The following is a 16,149-nucleotide window of genomic DNA, read 5'->3' on the forward strand; positions in this document are numbered from 1 at the left end:
GCTTGCTAATATCATCTATCATCCAAACTTACTGCCTAAAAATATATGTTAATTGAGGTAACCGAGGTAATTGAGAAATTTTGGACATTGCATCAAAAATCGGAAAAAAAATAGGCACGACGATAGCTTATCACTTTTTCTATAGGGAAAAATAATATTATTCTGTCCACTTTAATCCTAATGTATACATTTAGCGTAGAACGAGTGAACTATGTTATGCTCATAAAGAAGCGTTATTATTATTTTTCATTAGTGAAAAAAATAGAATGAAAATGTTGATTGATGTAGGATCTTCTAGTAAAATCCAAATTTTTTATTTAAAGGCCTCAGCCCTCTGCCATGCTAACAAGAGTATACGAAAATGTATCTTGTATCCTCTGTGTACACGCGGTCTTTTTTTCCTCGTCTGCCCGTCTTTCCGTCCGTCTGTCCGTCTGCCCGTCTGTCCGTTTTTCCGTCCGTCTGTCCATCTGCCTGCCTGCAGAGAGGGAAAACTATCAAACTCAAACTACAAACGCCGAATTATTGTTTTATCTTTCTCGGCCAGTTTCCTAGCCTTCTCAATTATTAGAATAATTGTGTCTTTTCGTTGTCGCTGTGGGCCCTGTGTACCATAAAATTAGAGGTCACGGCAGGCATGATAATCATAAATGATAATTTTTACACACACGCGGCTCACAGCATGCGCACAAGGGGACGTATCCAGGAGGTTATTATATCCATGTTGGGTGCAGATATGATTATATCTTTCAAGGTTTATCGCGCTGTTTTGGTACTACGCACCTGATGGTTTTGAAAGGCTTTTCACGGTTTATTTTGAGCCCTCAAACCATCCCATACACCCCCGTTTTTTTTCTAAAGGCCGATTGAAACGGCACGATTTAGTCGTATGCGACCTGTCTAGAAATGTCTTTATCCTTTAATTAGGCAATACGACTTTCGTAGTCGAGCATCGTAGCGGAGTCGTAGGCTGATTCACAATGTCTTTAGCCCTGAATTAGACAATACGACTGGTAGGCTGATTCACAATATACGACTCGAGTTGTAGAAGCATACAACTAAATCATACTGTCTAAATAGGCCTAAAAACTGGTAGATGCTTAAAGGTTTCTGTGTGTTTATGTTTTCAAAAACCGGGAGTGATCACACGACACTATCAGCTCTCAGGCGCCTGAACCAAGAAGACCTGTAAAGTTGCGAGAGTAGGGAGGCCATTATGTAATGAGAGGTTCAAAAACTTTTCCCATGAATACTTGGGGTCTCTTATTAGAGTGGGCCATAAAACGCCTTGCGTTAACTCCACGCGCAAGTAATAATATATCTAAATGGTACCAGGCTCTTTTTAGCAAAAATAGCGGCAAAATTGATAACCATTTACACCATGGGGGAGGGGCGCTGTATGGGGTTATTTTTTATTGGAGGATCATGAAATATTATACCGTACTCATGTGATATCTACAGATCTATGATTCCCTCCCGCTCCCCCACCAAAGTGTGGCTGTACACTGGGTTTTTAATTGCTACATGCTTTATACATAAGGTTATCAATCGTAACCCACGATTGGGAAATGTGAAAACATAGCGCTAAAACATCCAAAATGACATTATTGCTAGGAACGTAAACTGCAGTTGAGCTCTTTTTGGTCTGAACAAATAAGGTCGCATCGAATCATTCTTAGTTTAGTATTTTACCTCTAAAAGTGTGAACTTTTGTTTTCGAGATACGAGATGATTGGATTGGTTCCAGAAAAGGACCAAAGTAGGTGTTAGGCAAGTCGGGTGTTGCACTGCAAATACAGGTGAATACCTCAGTGACAGCTAAAGATTTATATACATCACAAGACAATAATAAGACAAGCTCTTACACTCATTCGCCAGTACAAGAATATTTGATTTGAGGTAAAGTCATATCCTTCTACCTATTTAAAATCCATTTATAATATCATCGACACACATTATCAAATACATTATCTTTTTTTTCTATTTTGCGTTTTGGCAAAGTTTCCCCCGTCCATTTAAGTGTGTTTGTTCACGGATGTGAACTTTCAATTTATCGAAAGGAAACTTTAATTAATCTAGAAAATCCAATAAAGGTCTCAGGTTTAATTTTTTTTTTCTTACACCACCTTGAAAAGATCCCTCTACGCAAAAATGTTGACTAGGAATTCCAACAAAAAGCTCTTAGCGCTGAGAAAGAAAAATAAATTGACTAAACATTGAACATAGGACACATCTCCTAAATTAATTATTGCATTTTCGGCGATAAGAGTTCTAACATGTCGGAAACAAGGACACAGTGTTTACACCCAATATCTGACATCCATTAAAATTTTCTTGATTCTAATCCATAAAAAAGATCATTTAGCACAGCCGTCATTTTCCAAGGAAAGTGGGATTCTCTCTTTAAAGTCACGCCTAAGGATATCTTTAAGGATTTTTAACCTTGACGTTGATCGTTGCAAGTGAAAATCTGTTGGTTCCCAGGAAGTGTAGAATTTGTTTTTGAATCAATTACGAATGACCTGTGCATTGTTTGTGAAGTGCAAAGTGTGTGTTGGCCTACTGGTACTGTGAGTGAACCAGAAAAAGACAAAAGTTTTACATTCTCCTCAAAATACAAGCAAAAAAGGTGAGTTTAAAACGTTACAATGATTCAACATTGTTTTTGCGAGAGTTCAAGTGTAAGGAGTGCGGGATAAAACGTATTATAGAGATAAAAGGTTTAGCCAAATGACGCAGCTGGTTTTAACGTTCTCCTTTGAAGAACGGCCTAATACTCTCAGAATCATTAGTGCGTTTTCAAAATACATCACATAACAAAACTGTCAATCGAATATAAGTATATATAAGTAACCGCGTTGTTCTGACTGCTTCTTTGCCGCACTTTTTCTAGCTTTTTTCATTACAGTAAAAGAAGTACAAAATATATATTAATATAGAAAGTTGAAACCGCTTTCGAAACATCACATCCAAGAAAGAAAATGTATACTCCAGCGTAGAAATTTTCACTGCACCAATAACATCGAGTCGTATCACATTTAAAACATATACTCGATCATTTTTCTGTATCATTCCTTTTAAGAGGAATGCTAAAAGACAAGACGGAAAAATCAGTGCATGAATGTCAAAACAACATAAAATTTGGCTTTGTTGTGTTTATCGTCCGTATTTGACCTGCTAACTGTCAAATCAGTTTTGCGTCCAGTCACTGTCAAACCAGCTAGACAACGCGATGTCTATAATACCTGAATATATATCACAATTATATAACTTATGTCGTTTCAATAATGCACCGCTATATAACCACCCTTGCCTTTTTTAAGTCGAGGGTGTGAGGAGGCCTTGGGGGAAAGGGGGGTTCCGCTAGCTTTGCACCTGGTATTCTAGGTCAACACGTTCACCACGTTCACGTTGCCGGTAAGTAAATTGCTAAAAGGCCACAGGCTTGTTTGACAAAATACTCTTCTACTTTGGCCGTTCACTTTCAACATCCATGTAAAAATACTGAATAACACACGCTGTACTCAGAGATTACATAGTCACAAAGGCATGCACTAGCACGCTGCACTACACCGCACTAGCCTTCCGTAGAGATTACACGGACAGCGAGCAATGCACTTACACAGAAGCTTTAACTACCGACCATCAACACAGTGAGACATGAACTAATTCTCTGCATCACACAAGCTGTACCAAGGGACCACCTGCACAGTGAGCCATGCACTAACAAACTGCACCACACAAGCTGTACCTAGGGACCACCTGCACAGTGAGCCATGCACTAACACACTGCACCACACAAGCTGTACCTAGGGACCACCTGCACAGTCAGCCATGCACTAACACACTGCATGACACAAGCTGTACCTAGGGACCACCTACACAGTGAGCCATGCACTAATGCAATGCATCACACAAGCTGTACCTAGGGACCACCTGCACAGTGAGCCATGCACCAACACACTGCACCATACAAGCTGTACATAGGGACTACCTGCACAGTGAGCCATGCACTAATGCAATGCATCACACAAGCTGTACCTAGGGACCACCTGCACAGTGAGCCATGTACCAACACACTGCACCACACAAGCTGTACCTAGGGACCACCTGCACAGTGAGCCATGCACTAATGCAATGCATCACACAAGCTGTACCTAGGGACCACCTGCACAGTGAGCCATGTACCAACACACTGCACCGCACAAGCTGTACCTAGGGACCACCTGCACAGTGAGCCATGCACCTACACACTGCACCACACAATCTGTACCTAGGGACTACCTGCACAGTGAGCCATGCACTAATGCAATGCATCACACAAGCTGTACCTAGGGACCACCTGCACAGTGAGCCATGTACCAACACACTGCACCACACAAGCTGTACCTAGGGACTACCTGCACAGTGAGTCATGCACTAAGACACTGCACCACACAAGCTATACCCAGACACCACCTGCACAGTGAGACATGCACTAACACACTGCACCACACAAGCTGTACCTAAGGACCACCTGCACAGTGAGCCATGTACTGACACACTACACTACACTACACAAGCTGTACCTAGGGACCACCTGCACAGTGAGCCATGCATTAACACGTTGCACTACACAAACTATACATAGGAACTACGTACACAGTGAGCCATGAACTAACATCCGCCCTATCAAATCGCAAATTTGGAAGTTTCTTAGTCCTTGACTAGAACGGTGAAAATGGACACTTTTTTCTTGACACAGTTTTGTTCCAGGCGCCTACCTGGGATTGGCTGGAGAGGAGGGGGGGAGGGTGTTGGTGAGAACGACATCATGAGAAGAAGTATTTGAAGTTTCCTTAATAAGGAATGCACTACTGTTTGGCCGCCAAGGGGGGGGGGGGAAGGGGGGCTTGTTTATATGTCCAACCACACCGCGCTGATATAAATCGATCGTAGTGTGTCTTGCTAGCTGGCTACTATTTAAGGCTAGGGCTACTTGGATACGTTTTTGTTTACAATAATAAGGTGCCTTATAAAGTAGAACGCCACGGACGTTGGTTTTGACACAACGACACTCGTAAATCGCGCGCTTTGATTGGTGAAGGGTGCATATTTTATTAGAAGACAAACGCACGCCGCACGCTTGGCGTTTTGTTGAGTTTGTTCCTGACACGCTGTGACGTTATCTGTGCATTTATTAGAGGACAGACGCATGTGAAAAGGGGGCGAGCCACGTAGTGGAAAGCGTAGTCGGAACGGCGCGCGCGCAAAGTGTGGTCTTGCCGAACTAACCGACTTGTGTTTTTCCAACAGAAACGCTATGGAACAGAGCACAGTTGGTAGCACTGCGACTACTACAAGACCCCCTAGCACCTCGTCCAGCGCACTGCCTGCCATCACCATCATAAGTGTGACTATCCTAGTCCCCACTCTCGTCATCTCCGTCCTTGGCAACGTGCTTGTCTGCATCGCCTGCGTGGCCTCCAAGCGTCTCCATAGCTACACCAGCGTCTTCATCGTCTCCCTAGCAACGAGTGACATCCTAGTGGGCGTGGTATCCGTGCCTGTCTGGATAAGCGTGCAGTTAAATGGCGAGCCGAGTATGGTTACCATGCCAACGATGTATATGATGTGGCTTTGCCTGGATATAATCAACGGAACGGCATCTATAATGAACTTAGTTTTTATCAGTATCGATAGATTTCTGGCGGTATGTCACCCTTACCTTTACCATAACCTCATGTCACGTGCCAAGGTTGCCATGACAATAGTATTCATTTGGGCGTATGCAGTCCTTATAGCAGGGCTTTACCCGACGTACTGGCGTGGCTACGCGATATTCGTATTTGTATTGGCATTCCTCGTCCCGTTGCTCATTATGATCATCGCTTATTCCATGATCTTCAAAGTGGCAATCGCGCATGCGCGCTCCATTCGTGCCCAGTCTCTGTCCTTTAACACCACAGCAAACCCGCGTGCCACGAATATCATCCAGGACCTGAAGGCAGCCCGCACTCTTAGTATCGTCATCGGCACGTTCGTGCTGTGCTGGTGCCCTTTCTTCATTCTCAACATCATCACCGTCTACTGCAAGTCTTGTCCCATATGGTTCTCAGTCGTGATTGCCGTCAAGATCCTCCATTACGGCAGCAGCGCCGTTAATCCCATCATATACAGCTGTATGAATAGGAGTTTCCGGGCTGCCTTCAAAGCAATTCTAACAAGAGGTGTCTTCCGTGGTAACAGGGTAGGGAGCCTCGACGCGGGGAGCACCATAACGAGGTCGTTGCAGGTATCACACAGGTATCCCATACAGAAGGAACGGTCATATATTAAATGAGTAGTTGGGGTACCTGTGGTAAGATGATAAACTACAGGAAGACTGGAGGCTGGAGGTCTTTGCGCATAGGTATCCCTATACGATCATGTGATTGACTAACATGCTGCTTCTTATTTCCCGACAGAGAGGTTGTATGGGGCTCCTGTTTTTAGCTTTGAGCTTTGTGCTGCCTTTATAATAACTAAATAACTAAAAAAAGAAAAGTTGTTATTATTCATGTCACGCCTATAACAATTCCAACTTACCATCAAGCTTAAGGCCTGGGATTCCTGTGGTGCACGGGAGGCTGGGGAGAGCCAGAGCAAAGGGGACCATACCTTTCCCATCCCCGCAGGGTATTAAGCAAACACTAGAAGTACTTGTGAAAAAGACGTTTTTTTAAGATTGACACTTTCAAGGCGTATTATTATTTTAAACCACCTACGTATGAGAGTTCTTTAAAGTATTTAACAACCGCTTTTATTAGTTTTAGTTAGAACACAGAGATGATAGCAAAACAGATCATTACACTCTATTGGAAAGAAAAATTTATTTTTTGGAAAAAGCAAAAAAAAATGTTTAAAATATGTTTATGTTAGAATGGAACTGATCTAGACTGCACTCTTGGTGCGGATAAAATATTATAAAACGTGATAAGTCACTATAATTTGAATTTGTCATAAAATTTGATTCTTTTAAAGACAGAAAATCCCTTCTCAAACCATTGCATACATTTTTTCAGGTGATTGAAAACAGTACATAACACGGCAGAAGCTTTTGTTGAAGTTTCGATGGTCTATAAATGACATCAACCTTCATCTCTATAACCGCTAAAAAACGGCAGGACGCAATGTGATCTACCCTGGCAGACTCGAGTCGAAATTTGGCGGAATTTTCGTTAATCTTGTACTTAGATTACAGATGCACGGCTATTCAAATCAAAACTATTTTGGTGAAAACAACTGAAGCAGCAACTTGCAGTGCTACATGGGTGAAAAGAGTTATACGATAAATGTATCCAGCGTTACATGTAAAAATTGATTGCTTGATAAAGAAGGTATTATACATTTTTAATGGTACTCCAAAAATAACTACCACGCCCCCCCCCCCCTCTCACAACACACACACACACACACTTTCGGGGCCGTCGTCCCTAAATCGATTAAAAGAAACTGCCAAGAAATGATCTTTTACCTCTGAAAAACAAAATACAATCATCAGGTGCATGTTTCCGCAAAGTAATCCCTCTGATAACCAAAGGCTCTGTGAGCCAACTCGTGAATGCAAATGCTTTTCCTACTGCCGTCAAGATTCAACTTTTTCTCCGAGGGAAGAAGGATAAAGTTTGGTTATGCCTAGTGCACACTAGTGACTTAACGACATAACAACATGGGCGCGCGCACTCTTTTAAGCCCGACATGACGACATGGACATAATGACATAAAAGAGAAAAACATGTTTTTTCTCTTATGTCATTATGTTCATGTCGTTATGTTGGGCTTATGTCAAAATGTCGAGCCATTCACACTTGAACATATGGACATAAGGGTGCACGCACCTGTCATTATGTCGTTATGTCACTAGTGTGCTCCAGGTATTACTGAAAATCAGAGTGTTTCGAACCATTTATTATCTTACGGAAACGGAAAACTCCTCATGAGCAGCTGCCAACCTCAGGGCCGTAGTAGGGATGGGGCACTAGGGGGTACATGCCCCCCGTTACCATTTTTTTATAGAACTGACCAGTAGAGCATGTGTAACAACGACAGTAGGCTGCAGTGGGGGTGGTACAGGTACCGGGCTTTACTTCGCTGTAACAGACTAAAGGTTTACAAGATGTGACTGGGGCTTCTACCGCACCCCTTTTTATACGGTCCTACAACGGCGTTCCTTAGGTAATCCGACGCTGACAACCATGGAAAGCTTTTATCTCTGTTCAGATAAAGGCCTCAGCCAATGAGCGTCCGAGGAACGATCTACCCCCCATGGGTGTGTCGGTTTGTTAACCTTGGGCTACCGTGACTTACGTAATGTTTACATGTTGCTACTAACTACGGTTGTTACACACTAACTGCTAGCTGTGCTAGTGCGCATGGCAAGATACACACATGAATATAATGATTGACAAGATTCCAATCATTTTTGCACACAAAATCTCAAACCGTACTAAATCCTAATTTCGCCGACGGCCATGTCTGAATCCTACACAGGGCAAACCCTGTGTGAACTCAGACCTAACTTTTCATCCTTCGTTAAGAAGCGCGAACCGAGAATTGGCGGCCAAATTCCGATTATCAAATACCCCTGGAAAAGGGATGCGTCACTCCTACTTTTCCACTGGGTCAAGGGTCAACTTCTTATGTTTTGCTATTCTATTTCATAGGAACGGCTAAAGTTGCTTTGTTGATATAACTTTCTTAACAAACAAAACGCGTTTTAGTTGAATAAACAAAACTTATAACGGTCCTTAACTTCAGGAAGGTCGGTGTTTAGTTGTCAAAGATGACGTTAATCTATATTTCGTTATTTTCCTCCGTGACACATGACTTACCCCGCTCTCCCAATATTTTCTTAATGTTTCTGTTTTGCCTGGTGCACACTAGTGATATAACGACATAGGCGCGCGCACTCTTTTAAGCCCGAAATAACGACATGGACATAATAACATAAAAGAAAAAAAACATGTTTTTTGTTATGTCGTTATGTTCATGTTGGGCTTATGTCAAAATGTCGAAGCATTCACACTTGAACATATGAACATAACGGTGCACGCGCCTTCATCATGTCGTTATGTCACTAGTGTGCAACAGGGATATCTTGCACAATATTTCAAGGCCTGCTCTGAACGCAGATTTACAGGGGCTGTGCCATGTATTTTCCTTGGGCCACGGTTAAGTTATAAACCGTCATAAAATGAAAGACAATAGCTAACCTAAGGAGACTTTTAGTGCTCATTTCTTTTCATTCATTAGAACAATTAGTCTTCTCAGGCTAGTTACTGTCTTTTATCTAATAAAGGTTTGTTGATTTGTGGCCCTAAATGCATACGGAAAGCTCATTTTATTTTTTAAGCTACTTGCACATCCTTTGACGTTGTCCGAGGTGAAAAACAACAGATTTTGCTAGAGATCTCAAATCCCAACTCGTTTGCTTAGTGTACATTCTATGTTTTTAGTCCATGAAGAGTGTGTGGGTTAAGTATGAAACGCAAAGTATGTTATTGCGATTGCAAAATTGAAACCCTGAAAATAAGCTGCGATCCGATCACCTTTCTAGATTTGTCTGTTATAAGTGCACAAATGGCTTGCATTGATAAATATCGAAAGCAAAAGACCCACGCAAGGGTTAAGACATGCAGAAAGTGTTCACTCAATTTTAAACGATATTTGTTTGCTTTTGGAGGACTTGGAGTACAAATCTTCAAGTCTCAGATGGATAATATGTTTTTAATTCACTTGTTTTTATGGCTGAAATGCCATAAGCTAGAAACCCGTTTAGTTTGTTTTGGTCTTTTTGCGTTTTAAAAGAAAGAGTCAGCCCTTCAACCAAATTTTTCAATGAAAAAAAAACACTGGAAGTTTTTTTTGTTAGTTTAAATGGTTTTTTTTCTACGCACTATTTTTTCCCCTGCCATTTTTAAATAATCCTTTTTAAGAACAGGGTGGGATTAAGTTTGACACATAAAAACATATACAAACATGTTTTCTGATTTTATGTAAATCAAAATGGGTGTTTTATGTTTGTGAAGCATTTTATTCGTGAGTATTATTACTTTGCTTGCGTGTAGAGAAGTAAGCGACAGTGCATCAAACACGCCATTAGATTCATTACCCATAACTTAGCGAGAAAGCTCTCTTCAGATGTGAAGAGCCGAAAGACAAATAAAAGTGGAAGTGGCTCTTAAGGGCCCCGTCACAAACCATCAAATCGTCTACCCCTGCTCACATGAACGGGAAAACATGAGACACCATTCTCTTTCAGGGAAATAAATGATTAAATTTTCATGTTAAGCGCCTCCTGAAAACTCAAATCCGGTGTTGGCACCCTAATTGGCGTTTATATTCTATTATATTAGCGTTATCGCTTCACTTTTTCATTCAAGATTTTTATCGAGAGAAATAACGCACTCTAAGAACAGTATGATGTAGGCGTGGCGTAGCTTCTAAAAAGTGTATTTACCCCTTTTATTTGTTAATACCCCAAATGTTTGCGGTCACTTTAAATGGCTATATGGATCGTTGTATATTTTCGACCTAATAATAGGAAGTACTTATTTATGATAACTTTGAACTTTCTTCTGATAAAGCAATTAACGCAATACATTTAGGAAAGACTGATTTATTGTCCTCTTTAATCTACATTGTAAATCTTTCTAGATGATGGCCTTATTGTACAAAACGTGCGTCCATAGCCTCCAGTGCATGATGGGCCATAGTTACTCAGGTGACTCAGATATTAGTTCTGATTATTCTTCGAATTATTCTTCGACTACTGTGTTTTCTGTGTGTCTGCCGTGTCTTGAATGTGTTATCATAAATAATCTACGCCATGAAAGTCTGGAAGGATGATGTATATCTCGCACAAACAATAGCACAAACAATAGGACTCTTTCCAATGAGTCATAATCTTTCATTCAATTGCCAAATCTAAATTGTTTACAAACATTTACAATTGTAATTATGCCTCTAATCCATGCAATTCGATCAACGTATGAGATTCGACCTGCAAGTCACATGCAACTCGACCTGCAACTCATTTCACTGAGGCGTAGCAAGGTTCGGCAAGGAGAGCTAGCGTACATGTATAATGTCCTGTATTGTATCAATACCCGCAACTCGGACGCAGTTTGGTATAAAACTCAGCTAGTATCACTAGCAACACTTCTCACAGCCCCATGCAACATTACGCAGGCAACAGCCACCCTCTGTACAACAACTATCACGACCCAAATGGAGTACATACAAAACCACTTGCGTACAGAGCAATCATGCACTGCAAGCGGCAACAGTCGCCCTCCATGCAACACCGCGAAGAGGACCCGAGATTTCGATTGACCTTGAACCAGCATGCAACAATGCAGCAACCCACAGATGCCCGACATAGCTACCTTTCAGTCTTGCATACAACTCACAACACCGTCACCTTGTCTTGTACATATACGGTTTCTAGTTCTGTTTTCGGGTTGCCTTCCACTCCATCCCTAACACTCCCTCGCTCAGATCTCAGACTTTCTCGGCATGGGTGCTTCGCCGCTGTCGTAAAATACGCATTCCGTCTCCGAGCCGTCCAGAACTTGCACAAAACCCGCTTGAAAGCATCTCTAAACGCACGATTCAGAGCAGTGTAAATGATAGGGTTTAAAGCAGAGTTCGAGTACACGAGCCACTTGACGGCTTTGGCTAGGGTGTATTTGTCTTGGAATGGGACGCAGCGTGGGCAGGAGACCTCTAACAGTAACGCAATGATATACGGGGCCCAGCACAGCAAAAACGCGCCCATCACAATGGCCAGGGTCTTAGCGGCTTTGATATCGGTGCTTAACGCCCTGCGCTGCAAGCGAAACGAGCTTTGGCTTGTCAGTACTGGTCTCTTAAAGTAACTTCGTATTCCAGTCTTCGTGGAGTTGTAGGTTGTTTGGGGAGTGTTGTTATCGTTGATAAATACGCTATTTTCCGTGACGGAGTTTCCGTTGCGTGGGCTTTCAATAAACGAGCGCACACTGTCTAACTCGCGTATCTTCGCGGCCTGCACTCGCGCCACGCTGAAAATCCGCGTGTAGCAATAAATCATCACCGGGAGCGGCACGAAGAAGCTGGCTGTTGCCACGAAAAATGTGTACCCAAACGAGAACTGAGCGCGAGATTCGCGACTCGGGATCGCGAACGATATCGCGCGCGAGGAGGAGACCGCGAAGGCGTACAGCCAGACAAACACGATAGCTAAACACGCGCGTTTTTTGGTGATCTTCTGCGAGTATTGAAACGGTAAAGTGATGGCGTAGAAGCGATCCACACTAATGACAGCCAAGTTCATAATAGACGCAGTCGCGGTCGCAATGTCAAAACAAAGCCAAAGAGCATAGATCTCTGAGTTCTGCGGTGGCCACTGGAACACAAGATAGGTGAACCACAAAGGCATCGAAACGAACCCCACTAGAAGATCGGCAATAGCCAACGACACAACGAAATAATTCGTCACGGTGCGCAAATCGCGGAACAAATAAAACGCGGCACAAACGAGACTGTTCCCAAATATGGTGCCGACGATTAATAGGGCGAGCAAACCCGACGCGAGCACGACTTCCTCCGACGAGACATCGGGGAAATCGGTAGAATTTCGGCTGTCGTATTCTCCCATGTTCGGGTGTTCGTGAGTTTTGCCTTGAAGCCGTGTTACAAAAAATAGGATTTTCCGCGCTCCGGATTCAATAGACTTCCAATATAAGACTAGGCGGAATGTTTTGATTGTCGTGATCTTTTAGCTATAAGTTCTGCTGGAATGTTATGATTATGGTTGATGAGTCGTATTGGAGCCTTAGTAAATGTTCTTGTAACAGTCTCCGCGCTAATAGGATTTTAAAGTGCCAAGGGCGAGCGCAATAAAAAAATCTCTCACATTGAATTCAAAACAATTCGACAAGCGCTATTTTCCGCGTATAATATCGACAACGCCACACGTCAACTACTTCTGCAGTTTTGCAACAAGTTTACCGCAATTGTTTTGGCGTTGAAACGTTAATGCCATATCCTAGGCAATACATACTACAACATGGTTTTTGATAGATCAACACGAGTTACTCTTCACAGTAATCCAGTGCAAGCCCAAAATCGTCGTGTGTGAGGAATTTTCCAAGATCTTGGAAAACCTCTCCAGCGCGTGTTATTTGTCTGACTGTACTGTCAAATCCAATATTTTTCGATGTGGTTGTTCAACACATTTGTTATGCTGTTGTTCACGAAGTGTTGTTATGTTCTGCGTAATCTTGAGGCGATGTCTCCAAAAGGGATTAATTTCCAAGTTTCACCGCAAAATGCGTTCACAAGCCACGAGCACAATATCAGAACTCTGGCGAAATTCGTCAAGTTGTACCCAGAATTCTTATGACCACTATTCACTCATGCAAATAAGAGGTCAGATCTCCCAACATCTCTTGCATCTGCCTTCAATTGAGTGGTCCTCGGTCTAATATAAGCAGCTTCTTGCGTCTATTCAAACGCACAGCAAGAAATGCCTCTGTCAAACGCTGTTTCCTATTTTAAAGCAGCGAGCTTTTGTGATTGATCCTTGATAGTTGAATCCCAGGCTTTTCAGTTGACAGAGGTATAAAACGGGCGAATCACGGCACGACTTACAGCGACAGCACGCTAAACGCACCTGCAACACTGCTTTCGGTGACAGAGCGCGTCTAACATTTGTAAGAAAAGCAGCATGCTGGCGATTGAAGCCTAAACCCCTATCAATGGCGAGATCACTCTACTATGAATTACTTTCACGCACCTTTCAAAATGTATTTCCTGGAATGCTAAAATTCAGATAAGCTGGCCGGATGCCTAAAGCGAGTGGTCCCGAAAGAAATAGCTATAATTAACGTTACTGCACCGTGTCATTTCGATTCTCGCTGATCGGTGATTAGTCTCTCGCACGCAAGTCTACTTATTCATCGGGCTAAATCTTCCCGGAGGAGAACCAGGACAGCTAGGGACCATTAAGCAGATAGTTATTAAAAATCTCAATTAGCTAGGGGTATTAAAGGAGCACGATTTTAGTGTATGCCATTAAGTAATAGATTTTGGGTCGAGAGTTCTAAGAGGATTTGCAAAATACTCGTGAACAGACAGAAAGTCTATGGGGACAAACGTACTATTTCATCTTAATTAACATGGTGAAAGTGAATGGCCCTTAATTGAATGGAAAATCATCATATTTACTATTAACAATAACAGAAAACCACAAACTGTGCTTGTTTTGGCTGGCAACGAATATTGCTAAAACAGTCACCTCAGGAGTAGAGTTAATGTGGATTTGTTATAAAGGAAATTTCATAAGTTTACTGTGGTGATTAAAAACTGCAGTCTTAAATGCACGGCAGGAAATTCTAAAATATAATTAATCCAAAAGGATAATTGTACATGAAAACACGAATGTCGAGGATCGAGGAAGGGAACACTTGCTAAAATCACACGGTTTTTAAAAAATGTTTTTGGATGTCTTTCCTAGCGCGGAAACATGGGGATTTGTGCTGTCCGAAATGTAGGCTTTTTCGCTCAAATCAAAGGGAACGTTAAAAGAGTATTTGGCATTTCAGAAAATCAATATTTATTCTTGGCTATGCTGGTGTTAAAAGATCCCCTCAGCTTTGCCAATAAAAAGGAGCTTTGCCGCAAAATTGGTCCCACAAAAGAGAGAGCTAAATTGAATGGGTTCGCGCCGGCGAAAATAATAAATATTTTAAGCAATAATCAACATGTTAAAAGATATTCTTTGTTTCCAAACAATGCAATTAAAGGTACTTAGAAAAGACAAAAATAGAGATAGTATGTTTTTGTTGTGAAAAATCACGAAATCTCTCTTTATCTTCAACATGAATGCTATCCGAGAGTTTGTACAGTTTGAGCTCAAAACAAATAAAAATCGGTTAGAGTTTGAATACAAGACTTTGACATATCCCCACTTCCGACGTCCACAAACAATAGCACAAAGTTTTCAAGAAAAAAATAACTAAAAAAGTGTCCATCCATTGACGAAATTAAGATATTCCGTTTCTGGAATGTCACTTTGTGCCATATCAAAAATCACACTTGAATACCGCTCAGAAAACACAAATGTCTAAATTTCAGAGTTTTGGTTAGTTGGTTATAATATTGTTTGGTTCAATCTAGGAAGAGGTATACTAAAAGCTCTCATTCACAAGAAGAAACTCAGAAATAGTTTCTATGTATACTCAAGCTAATTAAGTGCAATAAATAGAAATGAAATTGAGTCAATGAACGAATAAAGTGGAAATCAAGAATAAAAAAAAGGATATTTCGCTATGAAAAATAGTAATTCTATTTGCAATTCTTGACGTTTGAACGAATTGGTAAAAATAATAAAACTATATTATATTAATAAAAAAACACCTCAGAAATGCAATAATACAAAACATAATGTTAAAAAGAATGGTTAAATTAGGGGAAGTGCTAAACAAAGAAAGGAAATGTGAAATAAATTGAAAATTATTGCAGTATACAGATATACAAGGGATAAACTTTAATTTTCAGAGCCGACAATCACCACTAATCAATTCTACTTCAACTTTTTTTATTTTAAAATTATGTTTTTCCTAGTATTAATAAACAGAAACGACCACATTAAGAACTCTTTTTCCTCAACGTTAATAGTCTTCTCGAGAAGCAAATTAAATTTCAGAGAACAGTCAGAAAAATAAAACCTCTACCGAAATAAAGTGTGGTATAAAAGTTTTGCTGCTTGAATAGGAGAAAAATACCGAGAAAAGATAAATCAACCTTATCGGACAGGCATACCTCAGTTAAAATAATTACTAAAATGATTTATAGTTTGTTATTTCTGTAAGTCATTACTTATCAGAAAACGCAAATTTGAAGTGGATAATTATAATGTGAATAAGAAAGTTGTAATTTATTCCTTACTCCTTGTGGAAAATCCATAGTCGGTGGCTTCTAAATTAAGAAAATTGGTCAAATGTTTGCGCTGTCATTGTCGGAAATTATTAATTGCTATACGAGGTCTGCGTAGTCGGCTAAGGATCAAATTGTTTGAAGTCTTGGTAATTAATTATTATAGGGTAAAATTAGCGATTGGTGGAAAAGTGAATATTTAAATTATAA

The 16,149-nt window shown here is 41.0% G+C and overlaps 2 protein-coding genes across 3 annotated transcripts; one reads left to right on the forward strand and one right to left on the reverse strand.

The window, feature by feature from the left end:
* The first annotated feature begins 1,511 nt into the window (after positions 1 to 1,511).
* On the forward strand, positions 1,512 to 7,371 carry LOC5498333 (dopamine receptor 2). 2 transcript variants are annotated; one of them, XM_048733013.1, is made up of 2 exons: positions 1,512 to 1,899; positions 5,296 to 7,371. In XM_048733013.1, exon 2 carries the CDS (start codon positions 5,303 to 5,305, stop codon positions 6,320 to 6,322), a length of 1,020 nt encoding a protein of 339 aa, XP_048588970.1. In that variant the 5' UTR covers positions 1,512 to 1,899; positions 5,296 to 5,302; the 3' UTR covers positions 6,323 to 7,371. The 2 variants fall into 2 exon arrangements, with proteins under 2 accessions (XP_048588970.1, XP_032242024.1); XM_032386133.2 differs by lacking the exon at positions 1,512 to 1,899 and adding an exon at positions 1,921 to 2,629.
* Positions 7,372 to 10,623: 3,252 nt separating this feature from the next.
* LOC5506608 (dopamine receptor 2) lies at positions 10,624 to 14,650 on the reverse strand. Its single transcript, XM_032375016.2, has one exon. It carries the CDS (start codon positions 12,656 to 12,658, stop codon positions 11,429 to 11,431), a length of 1,230 nt encoding a protein of 409 aa, XP_032230907.1. The 5' UTR covers positions 12,659 to 14,650; the 3' UTR covers positions 10,624 to 11,428.
* Between the last annotated feature and the right edge of the window lie 1,499 nt (positions 14,651 to 16,149).

The sequence above is a fragment of the Nematostella vectensis genome, chromosome 9, assembly GCF_932526225.1.
Source record: "Nematostella vectensis chromosome 9, jaNemVect1.1, whole genome shotgun sequence".
In the NCBI taxonomy this organism is placed as follows: domain Eukaryota; kingdom Metazoa; phylum Cnidaria; class Anthozoa; order Actiniaria; family Edwardsiidae; genus Nematostella; species Nematostella vectensis.

Bases quoted from the DNA above. Each gene is read 5' to 3' on its own strand.
- LOC5498333 (XM_048733013.1), top strand. From the start codon at position 5,303: ATGGAACAGAGCACAGTTGGTAGCACTGCGACTACTACAAGACCCCCT.
- LOC5506608 (XM_032375016.2), bottom strand. From the start codon at position 12,658: ATGGGAGAATACGACAGCCGAAATTCTACCGATTTCCCCGATGTCTCG.